At 43.7% G+C, this 17,041-nt stretch overlaps 5 protein-coding genes across 5 annotated transcripts; 2 read left to right on the forward strand and 3 right to left on the reverse strand.

The window, feature by feature from the left end:
- Window positions 1-4,307: 4,307 nt before the first annotated feature.
- O0I10_009903 (uncharacterized protein) lies at window positions 4,308-5,440 on the reverse strand (the record flags this gene model as incomplete). Its single annotated transcript, XM_058489889.1, has 4 exons — window positions 4,308-4,896; window positions 4,967-4,988; window positions 5,052-5,183; window positions 5,251-5,440. The coding sequence occupies 4 exons, from the start codon at window positions 5,438-5,440 to the stop codon at window positions 4,308-4,310; spliced, it is 933 nt and encodes a 310-aa protein (XP_058339376.1).
- A 131-nt stretch (window positions 5,441-5,571) lies between these two features.
- On the forward strand, window positions 5,572-6,801 carry O0I10_009904 (uncharacterized protein; the record flags this gene model as incomplete). The annotated part of the gene is made up of 7 exons (XM_058489890.1): window positions 5,572-5,607; window positions 5,690-5,729; window positions 5,785-5,864; window positions 5,968-6,063; window positions 6,133-6,259; window positions 6,335-6,468; window positions 6,529-6,801. 7 exons carry the CDS (start codon window positions 5,572-5,574, stop codon window positions 6,799-6,801), a joined length of 786 nt encoding a protein of 261 aa, XP_058339377.1.
- Window positions 6,802-8,132: 1,331 nt separating this feature from the next.
- On the forward strand, window positions 8,133-9,196 carry O0I10_009905 (uncharacterized protein; the record flags this gene model as incomplete). Its single annotated transcript, XM_058489891.1, has 7 exons — window positions 8,133-8,210; window positions 8,271-8,460; window positions 8,516-8,603; window positions 8,661-8,716; window positions 8,776-8,884; window positions 8,953-9,036; window positions 9,094-9,196. 7 exons carry the CDS (start codon window positions 8,133-8,135, stop codon window positions 9,194-9,196), a joined length of 708 nt encoding a protein of 235 aa, XP_058339378.1.
- Window positions 9,197-10,633: 1,437 nt separating this feature from the next.
- On the reverse strand, window positions 10,634-12,605 carry O0I10_009906 (uncharacterized protein; the record flags this gene model as incomplete). Its single annotated transcript, XM_058489892.1, has 4 exons — window positions 10,634-11,291; window positions 11,361-11,772; window positions 11,834-11,963; window positions 12,030-12,605. 4 exons carry the CDS (start codon window positions 12,603-12,605, stop codon window positions 10,634-10,636), a joined length of 1,776 nt encoding a protein of 591 aa, XP_058339379.1.
- A 167-nt stretch (window positions 12,606-12,772) lies between these two features.
- O0I10_009907 (uncharacterized protein) lies at window positions 12,773-15,813 on the reverse strand (the record flags this gene model as incomplete). Its single annotated transcript, XM_058489893.1, has 3 exons — window positions 12,773-13,923; window positions 13,997-15,388; window positions 15,450-15,813. 3 exons carry the CDS (start codon window positions 15,811-15,813, stop codon window positions 12,773-12,775), a joined length of 2,907 nt encoding a protein of 968 aa, XP_058339380.1.
- Between the last annotated feature and the right edge of the window lie 1,228 nt (window positions 15,814-17,041).

Below are 17,041 nucleotides of genomic sequence, written 5' to 3' on the forward strand. Positions count from 1 at the left end.
TAATATCAACGTTTCTATTTAGTTTCTGCATGGGGCTATAGCATCATGCATCATAACCTGAACGCGTTTTTGGTGGCAAATCTTTTTATTTTTTTGGTCGCTATGGCTGGTGTAGTGCATTATCCTTATCGCCTTCCGTATTCCTAATCATTCTTTGATAACTTGTAGCATCCTCATCAATAGCTATAGCATGATTAGGAGTCGACCATGTCCATGTTGTTGATAAGCCAACTGGTTTTGTCATTGTTGTATACGTAGTGGGTTTGAATGCGGAGACGACCAGCCAATGAAAGCCACCACTTCTTCTTGATACATCTCATGTCATTGTTGGCGCAATAAACGATGAGACAAAGCAAGAGGCTCATTGTTGGAATAAGACCACCCTGTTTCATCCATGGTTGTATATCCCGTCATCGCCCATTATTGTCGTACACAATGAAGTCAAATATGGTTAGTGATTGAGATCCATGACAAAGCACCCTTATCTACCCCATGACTTTCCATAACAACGAATGATTATGCTAAACAATCCATCGCGTACCTCTTTGATTACAATAGAACACTTAGCCTTGGACTCTTGGCCCGCTTTATGTGACCACCATGATGCAGATGAACGTTTAATAAGCTCAACAAGCATTCGATCACCTTTGTGTATGGTTGCATGTTGGTATAAAAAACAAAGATATCGTATCACTGATTGGTGTAGCTCCTTGTTGTATACAATGTTACGCTCTTTGTATTATAATGGGTCATATCATTTGGATGTTGGGGACAAGACGCATTGTGGAAAAGCCAAGCGCGGATCATCATTGGAATACTGTACTTTACTCTCGTGAGTTTTCGTGCACTCAGGACCCCAACACTATGCTCCTTGAACAGAGCATATGCTTAAATGGCCGTATGCAATATAAAACTATTTTTGGAAGAGGTGTATGGTCATAAAACTTGACTGAGTTGTCAGGGTGCCCATATTGTCAACGCCTTTTGAATTTCCTGCTCCTTGGTAATCTTGCTCGATAGCCCGGCTCTCGGGTGTTCTTGAGCAAAATTGATATCTGGGTATGTCACTGCGATAGTAGACATTACCCAAGGACGCGCTCTAAATGCAGTCCCATGAATGTTGTAACCAAACACCACCAAATCGGTGCACAAACAAAGATGTTCATTTGGGTTGTCCAATATGTGTTGTGAAATTGGAACAACATAACGTCAAATGTTTAGGATGTGAAAGCTACTTTTAAAAAGATGGTCTTCTAGCAGTCGAATGAACGACAAAAAAAGCCGGCCTCCCTTTCAACGTTGACTATGGCGTGTTATGGATCATCCGATGGTCTAATGTAAATGCCAATCATGATGTCTTTTTTACGCTGACAACCATACGTAAATGTATGTGTGACAGGAGGTGTATGTATTTGCGTGATCCAATATATGCAGGTGTACCCATTCTCCATGGCCTTGGTTGTGATAAAGGCCGCTTGCGGAATCGGTGGCCTAATTTCGTTATATCTACATAGCCAACTTGACGTCGTTGCTAGGCATTTCTTGTTGCATAGCAACGAAGAATGTCCTTAGGCGTATCAACCAACCCCTTGCTGACAACAACACCTATATATAAAAGCCAATGGCCATTACAACAATGGTCATTTGCCTCACGCCATAAAGCAATTGCATCTTGGGAAAACTTGAATTCGCCCCTGATGGAAATGTGAGGAGGCGTATGCCGTACATGGACAATTTGTGGTCTTACTATTATTATCCAATAAACGAAATGGCTCCCTCCTCTTCTTCCGCTTGCCAAACTTAAACCCCATTTTTAAGCTTGTGTCACCGTGGTAATCTATGCTGTGCTACCCATCCCAATGGATAAACTTAAAGTTCAACATGAGACCAAATGTTTTTATTTGTTAACACAAACATACGAATCATAGTAAGAAAGCAATCCAGAAAGAACATAAGATGAGCGTAAAAGAGAAATGCAATTGATGTTGTGGTATATAGGTATATGAGTAAAATGGCAAAGTAGGCAGCGGGAAGGGGATGGCTGGTAGTGGTGGTGGTAGAGATAGAATGCATGATGATGCCATTGTTAGATGATGCTGGTGTGTGTGCGTGTGTGCGTGTGAAGCTTGAAAAGATAAAAGATGCTAGCTATTTGAAAATTGGGGCGTATGATAGATTTGAGGGATAAAGCAATGGTCGATGGGGGAGAGGTAATGACAACAAGAAAACAAATGATTGGAATGATTCTTCATGATATCGCCACATCAACGATATCTTCGTGCGATCGTATAAGAGTATCCACTGCACATGAGGATAAGTTGGGAAGTGTCAATGAAGATAGAGTGACCACCAAAGGAAGGGCTGCTTTGAATCCAACTTGCTCCATTTTGCGACCAGAGAGCTTCAATGGTTTGTTGTGTGTAGCGATCAAGAGGTGCCCATGCTGATCCGGCATTGTAAACCCATTCGATGGCAGCCATGGTTTTGCTGTACTGGTTTTGAGATGGGGTGGTGGATGAAATAGAAAGAAGAATTGTGATGATGTTATGAGTCTAACAAGACACAAAGATCAAGACATGGAATGGATGTTTGGTTCTTTTATAATAACGCGCCGATGATGATGGTATTGAGAGCGAGTTATAATTAACCCAGAGAAGCATGGCTTGAGTTTTTTTTTTCTCGGGTACCATGGCTGACTCGTTGGCTGATTGAAATAGTGGCTGCATATGCAACGGTGTGGGAGATAACCTGCCAATGGCTGGTATGTGTGTGTGTGTGTGTGGATATGCGTGACGGCTTGTGTGTGTGTGTGTGAGAGAGAGAGCGCCACTTGAGCCTAAGAAGCGTGAGTGTCTGAGAAACATGGTACGAAGATGTTCCTTGGTGATCGGATTAGGGGGCTCAGGTAATCATGTTTTAGCTTTTGTGTCGCGTATGGCATCATGCTGGTCTTCGCGTGAAACCCAGGGCGCGGGGAGGCTGCTAAATTTATCTGTGGCGCCCAACTTGTACCTTCTTTGTACAACATAAAATGGCCATTCCTTCAGCGGGGATTCACTCTCATCCACTCGTCTTACTTGTATCCCTTGTATTTGATTGTACTGTGTTCTATGTATAGATACACTTGGGAAATGAATGCAAGCATATCATGTTCGTTTAAAGCCACGATCTTGCGCCTGACAAACTCAAATAACATGCGTCCATGTACTCATTGTTTTCGCTCCTTGTTGGATGTACCTTGTAGTATGATGTAACAGATTCATAAGTCATACTTCAAATTAAATGCCATGATCCATGATACAAGAAACAATGGCTACCAAGCAGCATACATCATTGTCAAAAAGGCCAATGGTATACAATGACACCTTGAGTGACCCATACGCTTTAGTATTTTCTGGAAGCTTTGTAATCTGGGCTTGTCGTCATATACCGCACAGGTCACCGAATGCACGGTGTCCAAGGCAACCATCATCATCTTGTCCAACAACCAAACACCTTTTTGTAACCACCAAAAGAGCCTGTTGAAGTAAACGACCGAGGTGGATGCGGCTGTACCAATAATAATCAATAGAGTTTATACAGCTGACCTTGGGCTTGTCTCATCTCGTCAAAAAATGTAATCAACGTATGGCAAGGAGACGTGGCGCACGTATCACAGTATCCAATGTTTGAGCGACTTAATGATGGCACCCGAATGCCTGGTTAATTTTACAATACTAATGATGATACACGTTGTACGTACTCCTCTTCTTGGAGAGTGCTATTATTGGTTACGACGCAATGGCAGTATCATAGCTACGTAGAGGATGCCTATGTCATGCCAAAATCTGCTGCATCCCTGGCCCTTGTGCATTAAAGCATATGGCTTATTGAACAATCGCAAGCTGCCATGGTGTTGAATCAACTATAGCTTTTTATTATCGAGAAACATGTTAATAGTATGGTGCTTTTGAACAAGAAGGTAACACGGTAGATTTCTATTATCGTGTAAAAGTCGCTGAGACGGTGTAACTACAACAAGAAAGATGAGGGTGTTGCTTGAATGAAAGAGACAACGGCTGTTGCATAGCAACCAAGTACAAATTAAGCCCATGGATGTCCTTACTTGGCGCAAAGTGGTTGAGGTATCTGTATTCTACCATTGGGTGTCATTTTATTTTCAAGGGACGATAACATTCGTATGAAGGATGAAGAAGACTACGTAAGGGCTACTTGTATAATATCACCACCCGATCATTCCACTGCTGCAAACGATCCATCCATAATGCGAGTGGCATAGATACTTTTATTCCATCGAGTAATAATGATTATGGTAATTCTCTTTGTGCCTCGCCATGCTCTATTGCTTCCAAAGGGTTGAGGATCCTGCCTTCGATTTGGTCCACAAGTTGATCGCCGATATGCTTGACGTCAGCCTGATCACGTCCCACAACGCTGACTACGACCCTTGTACCATCTTCTGTTACTCCCCACTTTGGATAGCTGCCAATCTTTAGGTTTTTCTTGTCGACTTGCTTCTGGAGTTCTGAGAGACAAGGAGCAATTTCGCCTTCTGGAAGTTTGGTAGCCACTTGTACTCGATAATATCTTCCCATGCCACCTTTTTCATCCACCAATCGATCAAATCGAGGTCGCAAAAGAGTAATGAGACGTTCAAACAAACGTGGTATGCCTGGGAGGATATGGATGTTGCTGTTCACTACCACGACGGGTACCCAAAGCTCTTCAGGATTGGTGCGTATAATCTCTGCTGGATAAGGGAAGATAGCCATTCGTTTCCTTGCTTCGGTCAATTCCCAATGGACTATCTTGGGTCGCATCACTTTCTCCATAGCAACGCAGGTATCATTGTCGAGTTTAAGGTCCAATGAATAGGCACGGGCGATCGCTTCATAACTACATCATGGATAATTCATATTAATGCATTGTCTCATTTCCTTGATGGATAAACTCCTCCATCACTTGCCTGATATCATCATGTGTTGGTCCTATTTGTTACCGTTTAATATATAGTGTACATGTGGTTGCAAGGGTCGGGTGACTGAACTAACCAATCCCACCACTGGTAAATACCAAATCATGCTGACTGGAGAGACGAGTGACAGTTTCAGCAATAGCACCATAATCATCGCCCACCACCTCGATACGCTTTAGGTCAATCCCACAATCGAATAAATACTTTGCTATGTTCGAGTGATAAAGGGTGTGAATAGGAATGATGGATATATGGGTTTTTCGCGCGTGCCATACCAAGGAAATGCGAGTTGGAGTCTTTGGTCTTGCCATTGAGGATCTCGTCGCCAATGATACAACAAGCGGCTGTAACAGGAGTTGGCGTGATTGTGTTATGGGTAGCATGGCTCATGGTGCGAGTTGAATGTACAAATGCAAGGGAATGAGAATAGCGGCAGCGTGCTACTGCTCGTAAAGTGGAAAGCATTGGAGAAAGACCAAGTGACACAGACACCGCCAAGTTTTCCGCATGATGATCGCTCTGGAGTCCTCTCCCCTTCCCAAAGCAAACTTGACCACCTTTTTCCTTTTCCTTCACTCTTTTCACTCTCTTAGAATATGACAACCAATGCTCAGGAATTCAACATTGAAATGGTACTCCAATACTTTAGTCAACCTCTTCTTTCACCTCCAACTAACAACACACACACACATACACCTTGTATCTCACACGCAGACCTCTGTCCCAAAAGAACACGTCAAGGACGTCCTTCGAGGTATCATCTACCTACATTCGCATTCATTCAACAATAGTAATCGATGGTCCTCTAGCGCTCTTACATTCAATCTTCTTCCATCGGCTACTTGTAAACGTTGCTCCCCGAGAACTGCGTTTTCTGGATACAACAGTGGTTCGTATTTATCACTCACTCACTCTCTCTTCTTTTGAATACTCCCCTTTTCAAGCACCCTCACATGCAACCTTGGGCTCACATGCTGGGATCGAGAATTTAGGCAACGACTGATAATCGAGAAGTGGATCATCTTATCGAACAACGAGCTACGGAGTTTTTCCAAACCATTTCCTCGAACAATGCAAGGCAGGGCAAGGTAAATACAAGAGAGAGAGAGAGAGAGAGAAAAGGGTGGCCACCAATGATTGAAATCCTGTTATACTAGATAGCCGTATTATTCTATGAACAACGAGATAAGAAGATTTGGTATCCATTCTCCAAGGCCAAGGAGCTTGTGTGTTGGGAACGATGGGCTATCACTATCAATTTGGCGCAGCCGCAATCGGATTTAGGTATGTTATTATTGTTACCCATTGGGAAGGAAAAGGTCAATTGGGATGAACCATTGTTTGCTTGCTTGCATGTAGAACGGCAACGATCGCTGCGGTCTGTGGAACATCAATTATCACAATGCCTATTGGATATACTGCGCTGTGCCAACGATCATAAGGAGCATATCCCATCGATCAAGACCATAGAAGGCAATCCCTTCCCATATCACGTAAGTAATGGGATGCGTGAATACATATAATGATGATGCTGATTGCTTTTATATATACAGATAGCTATACTTACTCAATCCGAATCCTGGGGTGCAATGATAAGACGATTATTGGTGACAGATGCTCCTGCGACAACAGGCACAGAGACTGAAACAGCAAACGCATCTGTATCACCCACCATCGGTCCAAGTCATCAACGAGGTGGAGGTGGTGCAACTCACTTTGGTGGTGGTGAGGGTATGGCTCGACCTGTACCTGGAAGCAGCAACAGTGGCGGCAATACGAGTGGTCACCAAAGTCCATCATCAAGAAGTCCAAGGAGATTTGAGTGATCGTTTTCACACTACCAAGCGTAAATTGATACCTCCATTTAGATAGATGCCAAGTTCCTCTCCCCACCCTCCTCCCACCAAATATATTTTTCACATCCCACTGTAATCATTTTGTATAGAATCCATCCCCAACACAATGTCTGTTTATTATCTAAATCGTTCTCTACCAACCACTGTGAATATATAGTCACTCTTTTAAAGACCAACTCCAATTCTTCAGGATGCTACATCGATTTACTTTGTTGTCATTAGCACCCCACAAATCGATATCGATATCAGAAGCAGCTATGGCACCCTGTGGTGGTGGTGGGAACACTTTGCATGAATGCATCATGTTTATTCAAACCCAGATGGTGCTTTTGTTGCCAACAATGCTAAAGATGCCGTGATCACAGAGTTGCTGATATCATTCCTTGATGATGTATGGTGATGATTGCCGATTTATGTAAGGATAATCATCATAGTTTAGGTCTTCAAAGTTTTATTGATGAATGCGCCAATCTACCGGTTTTATCATGTTATGACACCATTTCACCGGGCTCATGCATCATACCCAACAAACATTTATGATCATAGAAATACCCACACCCACCATGAACTTGTCGCCCCACTCATCTCACGTTTCTATCATACCGCTCTTTGATAGGTGACACCTTCAAAGCCGCTAGCAAGGACCATGGTAGATGGTCTTGCTTTATGAGGAGAGATCCATATACTACAATGTTTGGCGTTTCATTGTTTTCCTCCTTCATTGTCGTGGTGTTTATTGTGGTATGTTCGGCTCTTTTATAAAGGTAAAACTGAATCATCTTGCTTGATGAAGCATATACTCACATTCCTTTTGGTGTAGCTGCCTCCCGAGATACATATGCAAAAGCTGGATTAGGTGGCATACTTTATCAGAGCCGGCATGGGGTTGGTATAGCCGGATTCCATGTTACCGCATTCGCTTGATACAATTGAAGACACACTCAACCTTCTTTTCACCTTCAAGCACTATCAACTCAAAGTAGTATCATCTCTATGTGAGCGACAAGCAGGGTGTAGTACCCGAGAGCTATCAACAATCCACCCTTGATCGTATGTAATCTAAGCCCTGACACCTTTTCCATGCCGGTGAGAATAAAAAGCAACGAAGGATAATCATCCAAGGTAATGCTTTGGATATTCATTGACGATGTTTATTGTATCAAATAAAGTCCAAATGCATAATTGGTTGTTCGGAGTCGTGTCACTGATTTGTTTTTTCTCACGCGCTGTTGCATAAAGAAAATGGGCGTCGCGCGCTTTCACTTTTTTTCATTCTCTTCTCCACACAACATACACACACTATGAGCCATCTCGCAGTTTACGGAGGTGCAGGTGCTTTGGGTCGTGCACTTGTTACTTACTTTAAAGAACGCGGCTTTGTAAGCATACAACACATTGCGTCCCACGTACAACGTTCTTGTGTGCTCATGCCAACATAGTCTGTCACCAACATTGACCTGGTAGAAAATGCAGCAGCACAACACAATATGCTCGTCAATGCCAAGGCGCCATTGCCAGAACAAGCATCCCAAATTGAATCGTCTATCACCAATGTGCTTCAAGGTCAAAAGCTCAAAGCTCTGTTTTGTGTTGCTGGTGGATGGGCTGGTGGAAACGCAGCAAGCCCAGGTACGCGTGCAAAGCATATATGACAAAGCCTTGTATTGTGTCTAATGTACTATAGACTTTATCAACAGCGCTGATCTCATGTGGAAACAATCGGTGCAGTCATCCTTAGTCTCTGCCCAACTTGCTTCGCGTCATTTGGATAGGTAAGGAACAACACAGGGACGATGCACAAAAGGAATACTCATAGTTTATATATTTAGCAATGGTCTTTTGGTTCTTACAGGTGCTCTTCCAGCAGCAGAAGGCGCTACTCCTGGTTAGTATTGTGTGGGATAAAACAAGCAAGAGATTACTCAATGGTGGATGTAATATCAGGTATGATTGGTTATGGTATCGCCAAGGCTGCCGTTCATCATCTTGTCAAGGATCTTGCTGCTAAAGGAGGTGGTCTTCCTGATGCATCCAAAGTGATTGGTCTTTGCCCGTAAGTTCAATTGATATGAGGGTGGATCAGGTATGATGGATGCTTATTCATGAGGCGTTGCCTTGTAGCGTCACCTTGGATACGCCTGGCAATAGACAAGGTATGCCCAGTGCCGATTTCTCTTCATGGACACCTCTTGAGACAATAGCCAAGTAAGTCAATGCAATGATTCATTTTTCAAAATCGAAGACTCAACCCATATTCCATAGGCAATTGCATGCGTATACTACGGGTGACATCCAAGTGACCAACGGTAGTTTAGTTGAGATCAAGACCAAGGCAGGAGAAACTACTTTTAAGGAATTCCAGTAAAAAAGTTTATTTTGTATGCAATGGATGAAGGAGATCAATCTATGGAAGTGATGATTCTTTTTGTAATTTTCCACAAACGAGAGACCCCAAAGATCCGTCGTGGTCGCTTTTATGCTTTGATAATCCCGATTCGACTTCTTCTAATTGGATGTCAATTGGTTCGTCCATGGGTGTTACCCTATTAAGAAAGAAGTTAGCTCTTGGTTTTTTGCAGTGATGGTGTTACTTCCCGGTCGCCTTGATCTTGATGCAGCATATAATCGTACTTCCGTAGGATATTCTCATCATACGTACTGTAGAGATGGCCACCAGCTGCATAACTCTCTCCACCACGAGTTCTATTGGAGTCCCACTGAATCTGATACATTTGCCGAATTGGTTCTCCATCGACCCACACGCAACACTGAGGGCTTGAATTCGAGTGCTCGTTCTTTGGAGTGTACGTTGATGTCGCCAACTTTGCCTTTGAGAATTGATTCAACTACCAACACCAAGCGCCCTCAACAACCAAAGCAGTTTGCGGTAGCAACTAAAGGAATGGATACTAGTAGCTGTCAAAAGGATGATACTATAGGCAAAGTGGTTGCTGGGGGGGAGAAGGTATACAAGCCATAGCTTACTTTTTTAATGATTGCTGACTCTGTCGAGCAGAGATCGCGAAAAGTCCTTTTGACAACAGAATATGACAACGATCGGTATGTTTTTGTGTCCCTTACAAGTGTTGATGCAATGGGATGATTCCTTGTCATGAAGTCCCCGCCCGAGACTTGTTGCATCGACAATAATGGGTGGGTCACAATATAAGAAAAGGGAAGCCGCCCTATCAGATTGATGCGGGCTGCAGCAAAACCTGCAACCTAATCCAACTTTGCATATGCATCTTGGAAGGCAGCTACATCAAAAGGAATGTGAGTACGTGATTCATCAAGCAAGAAGATTATTAGGTCTTACCTCCATAAAAGAGTCGAATAGATGAACACCACAACAATGATGGAGGAACACTAAAGTTCATTCCAAAGATTAGTACATGGATCACTTGCAAACTGTGATCATCCAGCACGATACTCACGTCAACTTGGGCTTTGAAGGTGTCAGCAATCAAAAAGCGACATGATGGAAGAAAGAGATGTGTGGGAGTAAAATGATGCGCGACAACATTCTTATACATGCACATGGTGGGCGTGAGTATTTCTGTGCTCGTATAAACAAAGCTTGTTGGGAATGGCGAAGAGGTGATAGATTGCTGTGGCCACTTCCACTAAAGAGCCTTGATGTGGTTGATTCTTCATGCATAAATCAGGACCTGAGATAATCAAACAACACTATCGAAAGTCACTTGATGGTGTACTCGTTCCACGAAATACTATCCAAGTCGCCAATGATAGATTCAATGAGGTTTATTTTATATGCAATGGGTGGAGGAGGAAAGATATCAATCTATGCAAGTGATGATGATGATGGGTCAGGATCTCTAGGACAATAAGCTTCATCGGGTTTCTTATCAGAAACGGTGCCAGTAGTAGGATCAACGTGAGCGACATTACAAATGGCAGTGGATTGTGGGTATAAGGCAACATAGGGTATCGAGGTATATTTGAGGATGCCACGAGTGACGAGGCCATAAGGATAACGTATGAGACGTGACCACCGTTCAGCACCACTCTTATCAGCACCGGGTGATTTGATGCGAATTTGTGAGATGGCTGTGGATGGGTTGCCTGTCATAAACGTGGGTGGAAAGGAAAGAGGTTCATCAAAATGATAAAAGCTTCCAAGGTATTCTGCAGGATCAGCTGTGATGGTGAGGGTGTTGTTGTTATTGTTGCTGCTGCTGCTGCTGTTGATGGCGTTGTCAAGGGGAACAAGCGAGCTAAAGGCGAATACAGCAATATCCGATTGAGCGATGCGTACGGTCCACCAATTCCAGTTGTTGGCATGTACTTGCAAATCAAAGATAAGCTCTTTATCGGAAGCAAGCACCCGGCCCAGTTCCACAGACATGTCAGTCAGGGGTGTGGCACGATACACCGTTACCAAAAAGAAAAATAGAATAGCGACCAGGAACCCAAGTGATAGATTGATACACCATCTCCTACTATAAAAATGATCATTGTTATTATCCATCTCTTCTTGTTGAACACCCCTCCCCAACTTGTTTACATACCACCATGATTGACGTTTGGAAGATGATCGTGATTGTCGACCCACACGTAACAAAGGTAAAGCTTCATCATCATCACTGGTGTATCCTCCATCACGATTGTTGTATATATTGATACGATTACGCCGAGGTGAATGATGATGATGATGGTGATGTCTCGAAAGGTAAGCGGTAGGATGATCATGATGATGCTTTGAAGAGCGATGATGGTGATGATGATATGGATGGTCAATCACATGGTTTCTTAATTTGGGACGATGCTCGGGTGGAAGCCAATTATTGTTGAGCCAAGGGTTCTTGTTATGTTGAGTTGGCATCGTATGAATACGGTACAGGAACGGGCGTTCAGGTACCCCACTTGTTGATCGTGTGGCATTGTCGTATGGATAAACATAGCGTTCATTTTCATCCGAATCTATTCCCTCTCTTTGTTAAAGAATGAACTCCTTCATGTATCTCTCCTTCATAAACGTTACCTTCCACATTATAAACGGCATCAATCAGGTTACGATGAAACACTTCAGAAGGACTAGCACTACCATGCATGGGCGGAGGACGTCGCCGTTTCTTGGTGTTACTCAATCTTCGACTTTTGTTACGGTCACTCTAATATAGATGCATGTCAGTGGCACTTTTTACATTCACGCTCTCAAAAGTATATGCTGAACCTACCTCACTACCCATATCAGTCATACTGGGATAGTATCCACCACCACCACCACCACCACCTCCCGTGGTAGATGCGGATGAAAATGTAGCTGGATACCGGCCCTCAGCTGATGATGATAATATCGATTCATCCGGAACTCCATGATTTAAAGGTGATTGTATCGAAAAAGGGTCCTCGGATCCAAGAGGTGGTGGAAGAGGTGAAGGTGAAGGGATCGTCGTGGGTGAAGTACCACTTGTTGTGGGAGAGATAAGTTGTGGTGGTTCAAAGCGCGCTTTCTCCACAGTGAGATTGCGATCAAAGTTGTTGGTCGATAGTAGATCGCGACTCAATTGAGAAGGATACTTTTCATTGTGCAATGCAGGGAACTTGTTGATTAGGGGTTGTCGTTTTTGAGACGTGGATAGTTGTTGTTGTTGTTGTTGTTGCTGTTGTTGTGGCGAAGAAGAAGAAGGAGATTGTTTTATTGTGGTGGTATCTTGCTGTTCATTGTCTGATTGTTGTTGTGGATATGAAGAAGAAGGCTGTTCATCATCTTCGTCGTCGTCAAGGAGAGGATGGTGATGGAACTCGTCCATGGTAACAGCATAAAAGTAGTGAAAGTGATGATAATAGTCTCCAGGACAAAGAAAGAGAAAAGGGAAAAGGAAAAGAGAGAGAAAGAAAAAGAATCATGAGATGTTTGGCGTTTATTAAGTGTTGTTGTTATTGTGTGTTGTGTGTGATGATGATTGATATGGGTAATCTAAACAGATGTTGGCTCCGAACCACTATCAGCCGGAACAATGACAGTGCGAGTAGGATAATCCGGAGGAGGTTGAGGGTTTTGTAATTGTTGTTCGACAGGAACAGGTATTTCAACAAGCCGAGCGGGTGGACACAGCATGTCGGATGGATCGTGCATATGCTGATTAAGCGCGAGTGGCGTACAAGCTGACACCTGCCGCTGCAGCTGTGTACCCACATCCACTAATGAATCTAATGATCTTACTTGACCCCACATGTCCAGCACTGGGAGCTGATGCCAACGTGGTAATTCGAATACTGCTTCATCATCAGAATCACCCAAGAGAGGCACTCGGAAAAGAGAAGCAGCATGAGCATAGCTTGCTAGTGGACTTGAACCAAGGTCGAGATGTAAAGTGGATAAACTTGCACCATTGGGAATATTGGGATAAAGAATAACATAGCCACGCATATATAAAAGCTCATCCATATAACGCCGCCATGAGTTCTCCCATTGACTTGAACGCGCATTGGGTACTTGAATATTTTGCAGCTTCTTGCGTTTCATATCAGCAACACGAGCACTGATGTAATCATGGAACTCTCGCCAATGTTCAGGGAAATAGAGGGTGCCTGAATGTCCTGGTGGTACCGCTTGCATTGTATATGCTGACTTTGGATCTAATCCTGCATGCATCAATACTTGAGATGGATCAAAAAGCTGCCGTCCTTGTGTTGCATCATTTTCAGCTAATCTTGGAGCATATAAGCTGACGCCCAATAATTGACCAGCATCCTTGGGATTGTCGGAGGCATAACGATAGCGTAGAATAGCATACTTCGCCCATGCATAAAATAGTGGTGAAAGCTCCACAGTGTCATCCAACAATATGCCATACTCATGATCCCCTGCTGGATACCAAGCTTCAACGTGCACAGGCATCTCGTTCACACGTGTAATCCGGTGACGCACGTCCTTTGTCCCATGTGGCCATGGTACACTACTCACGAATGTTTGTGTCACACGATCACTTGTTTGCTCCATGACCACCGATACGTCCACAGTATCACCAAAGTAGTGTGCACGGGCAGCTGAACGTAATAAGCGTGCTAGAGTATGCGGTCGTCGATCCGTCACAATCACAAGCTTCACTGAAAAGCTGTTCCATTCTACACAATTAACAAATCTTCCATTAGGAAACCTATCAACAATCACATCACCCTCCTATTAATCAATGCTTACGTTCCAATGCCTGCAATGGCAAATCAGCAGCCCATAATACATGTTGGACATCACGTGCTGGTAAGCTGATAGTTGTCGTCTTGCTGAGATCACGTGCAAGCTCCACAGCTCGTGCCATAGGACCCTTGCCAGTCAAATGGATTACAAGGCGTGGTTGTAAAACTGATACAAGTCGTGCTACCTCGTATGGAGTCTGATTCATAAAAGTGGTGGTATCCTTTCCTGCCACTAGACCAAGATGACGCGCGTAACCCATATTGAGATCATGCACCATGATGCTTGCTGCACATTCAGGATCATATTCATGCAATTTGTCGTGGAGGTGAGTGGCTGATAAACCTTGATAACTATCCGTTGTTGCCATATGGATATCAAAGGTTCTTTGGTTGTTGTGTACGAAGCGACATAATAGCGATTGGATTTGCCGAAGTTGTTGTACGCCATCCACCACAAAGACAATTGATGCATCATTCTCAGTTGGAGCGACCATATCTTCTTGCCAAGCCGTTCCTTCCTTTTGTGCTTGTCTTACATGTTGTTGTACTTGTTGGCATAAACGGGTTCTTGTAGCATGCATATCACCCCCAGCAAGTCGTTGTACACGCAAAGAGTCATCATGTGAATTGGATGGGATCATGATTGATGGGATACCAGCATGTGTATGTAGACTCCTGCAAAGTGCATAACCGAATAAATCGGGATCATAATGCAAAGCAAAGGGTGTCTTGACATGTGCCAACCAAGCTCGTCGTATTAACCAAAGGTCGCTAATCATATCCACAGCATGTGTCGTAGTGGGTCGTACGCCATTATCAACAACGTCTGCTGCACATTCCAAATGGGTGGTATCGGGTTGTTGATGAAACGTCATTGCATGTGTGCCGAGCAACGCGCTTCGATAAGCATCGGTGTGCGCTAATCGTAAAACATGCTCGAGGTATCGCTTTCCAGGTGCAATATGGGGGTCAATGATCCAAATGAACTCGCCAGGTGCACGTGCAGCAATCTGTAGCCATTCAACAGGATCCCATGCCATGATATGAAGTCGCTTGTTGTTCTCATAGGCAACAGCTTTGCTCTTCACCTCGGATCGTGTTGCTGGTGTGCATACAATCCATACATCTTGAGGCACCACACTTTGAGAAAACACGGCTTGTAATTGGGCATCCAATGCTTGTCCACTGCTGCCATAATACACAATCGCTGTCACTGACACTGTGCTCGTTTGTTCATCCACATACGGCAACTTGACGTCCCGCGTAAGTTTCTCCAATTCATCCACTCGATGTCCACGTCGATGTTGCTGCTGCAATTGCTTTGCAAATGATGCCTTCCCAGTATTGCTAACCCAATGTGGCGTTCGCTCTTGTCGGTTGAACTGAATCGGATGGTCTAATAGTGCATTTTTGTCAAAGAAAAGCAACCTTCAAGCAAAGCCGTATCCTTTATTTACCTTGATCCCCTTTTAGCAGCCTGTCCAGCAGTACATAATCCGTGATTTCACTGGTGTCTTGATATTCAACTAGGTCGTGGGTAAATAGCACCTCCTTACGGGGCTTCTGTGGCCGTGGTAACGATGAAGGCATACGCATGACAAGAAACAGTAATAGCATGGCAACCACGGTCCACCATATTGCCGTAGGTCGCTGACTGATGAAGCGCTTTATCCGATGCGGCATGGTTGTAGAGAAGCGATTATGCGTTGAAACAAAGGGACGCGATGGTGATGCAAAGCCGCTGTTGCTGTTGTTGTTATTGGTTATACTCTGACGCCGAAAAGTCGTTTCCTCATCGCCTCCTCCCAGCTCTCGATGCATTGATGGGAACAAAGGAATTGGCAGACTGTTGTTAACGGAGTAGAAAAAAAGAATACAAGGTAAGGCTTCACCTGCATTGGGCTGAGCTTTACAACAGCAGAAATAGCACCCTAATTGCTGCTAGTTTCATTCTCTAGTCTACTGCTAATAATATGACAAGCTATACTTGACACTACATCACTCATTTGACAGGTTGATCCCCCGTTTCCTAAAATCTCTTTCATCAACCAGCCTATCACTGATATCAAAGCTGCAAATGCCCATACGTTGCACGACGTGACCCGAACTTAATTCAATATCATAGCATTATTCATTACTAGCACGGACAAACAATAAACCGCATTTCCTTTGTTTCATTGCACCTGCCTTTTTCATATACATAAAGACCTTTATTGTAGGTTACGGGAAAGCGAAGCCATGGTGTAGTAGTCATTATCGTGTCAAAACTTATATAAGCAACCAACGTCTTGAAATCGATCTTGTCGTCTATACAAGGAGGCAGAAATCAATAAAAAAAGTTCTGCTACGATTTGGGGCTTTGGATGTACCCGTTACGCCGAGTGTAGAGGGGCCTAACAATGAAACGAAGAGCGACGGCGACATCAATCAATGCTACAACCTCCCACTGCACTCCTTGTTGCCTACATATGGATATTCAAAACAAGAACATCTTTTCTTATACATTACCTTGATGGGACACCGAGAAAGCGTTAAAAAGAGAGTGTGAAAAGAGAAGCGTTGGTTGTCAAGTCGTGGAGCTGCTTGTCATCATGTTAGAAATTCCTTAATGCGAAGAGCTCCTTTTTAGACCGAGCTGATTCAGTCACCCCACATCCTTCATCAATCCATTCCCTCTACGCACGAACATGCACCCAAATACACAATCCAAAAGCCATTTTCCCTAACACATTAGCATCCATCACGTACTGTATTGCAAAAGATGTCCTCCATTTATACATGACATGGCCCAACAACAACAACCATTACCTTACTACCAGGTCCCATGCATCCTTTTTCTAGTATGCTCGATGCTCCTATTAACGAATACCGAGGTCCTACTTTGCATACGCATACCAATCACCTTCCCATCATAAGGAACTCACTTGTACTTTCTCAAGATTGCATAAGGGTTAGTACTATTCCAACAACAGTCAGCGTACACGAAAGCGTTTATGTACCCAAAAGTTACGTTGCCTGACCAAAGGTCTTTTCGATCATACAGCTAGCA

This window comes from Lichtheimia ornata (genome assembly GCF_029851405.1).
Source record: "Lichtheimia ornata isolate CBS 291.66 chromosome Unknown scaffold00061, whole genome shotgun sequence".
In the NCBI taxonomy this organism is placed as follows: domain Eukaryota; kingdom Fungi; phylum Mucoromycota; class Mucoromycetes; order Mucorales; family Lichtheimiaceae; genus Lichtheimia; species Lichtheimia ornata.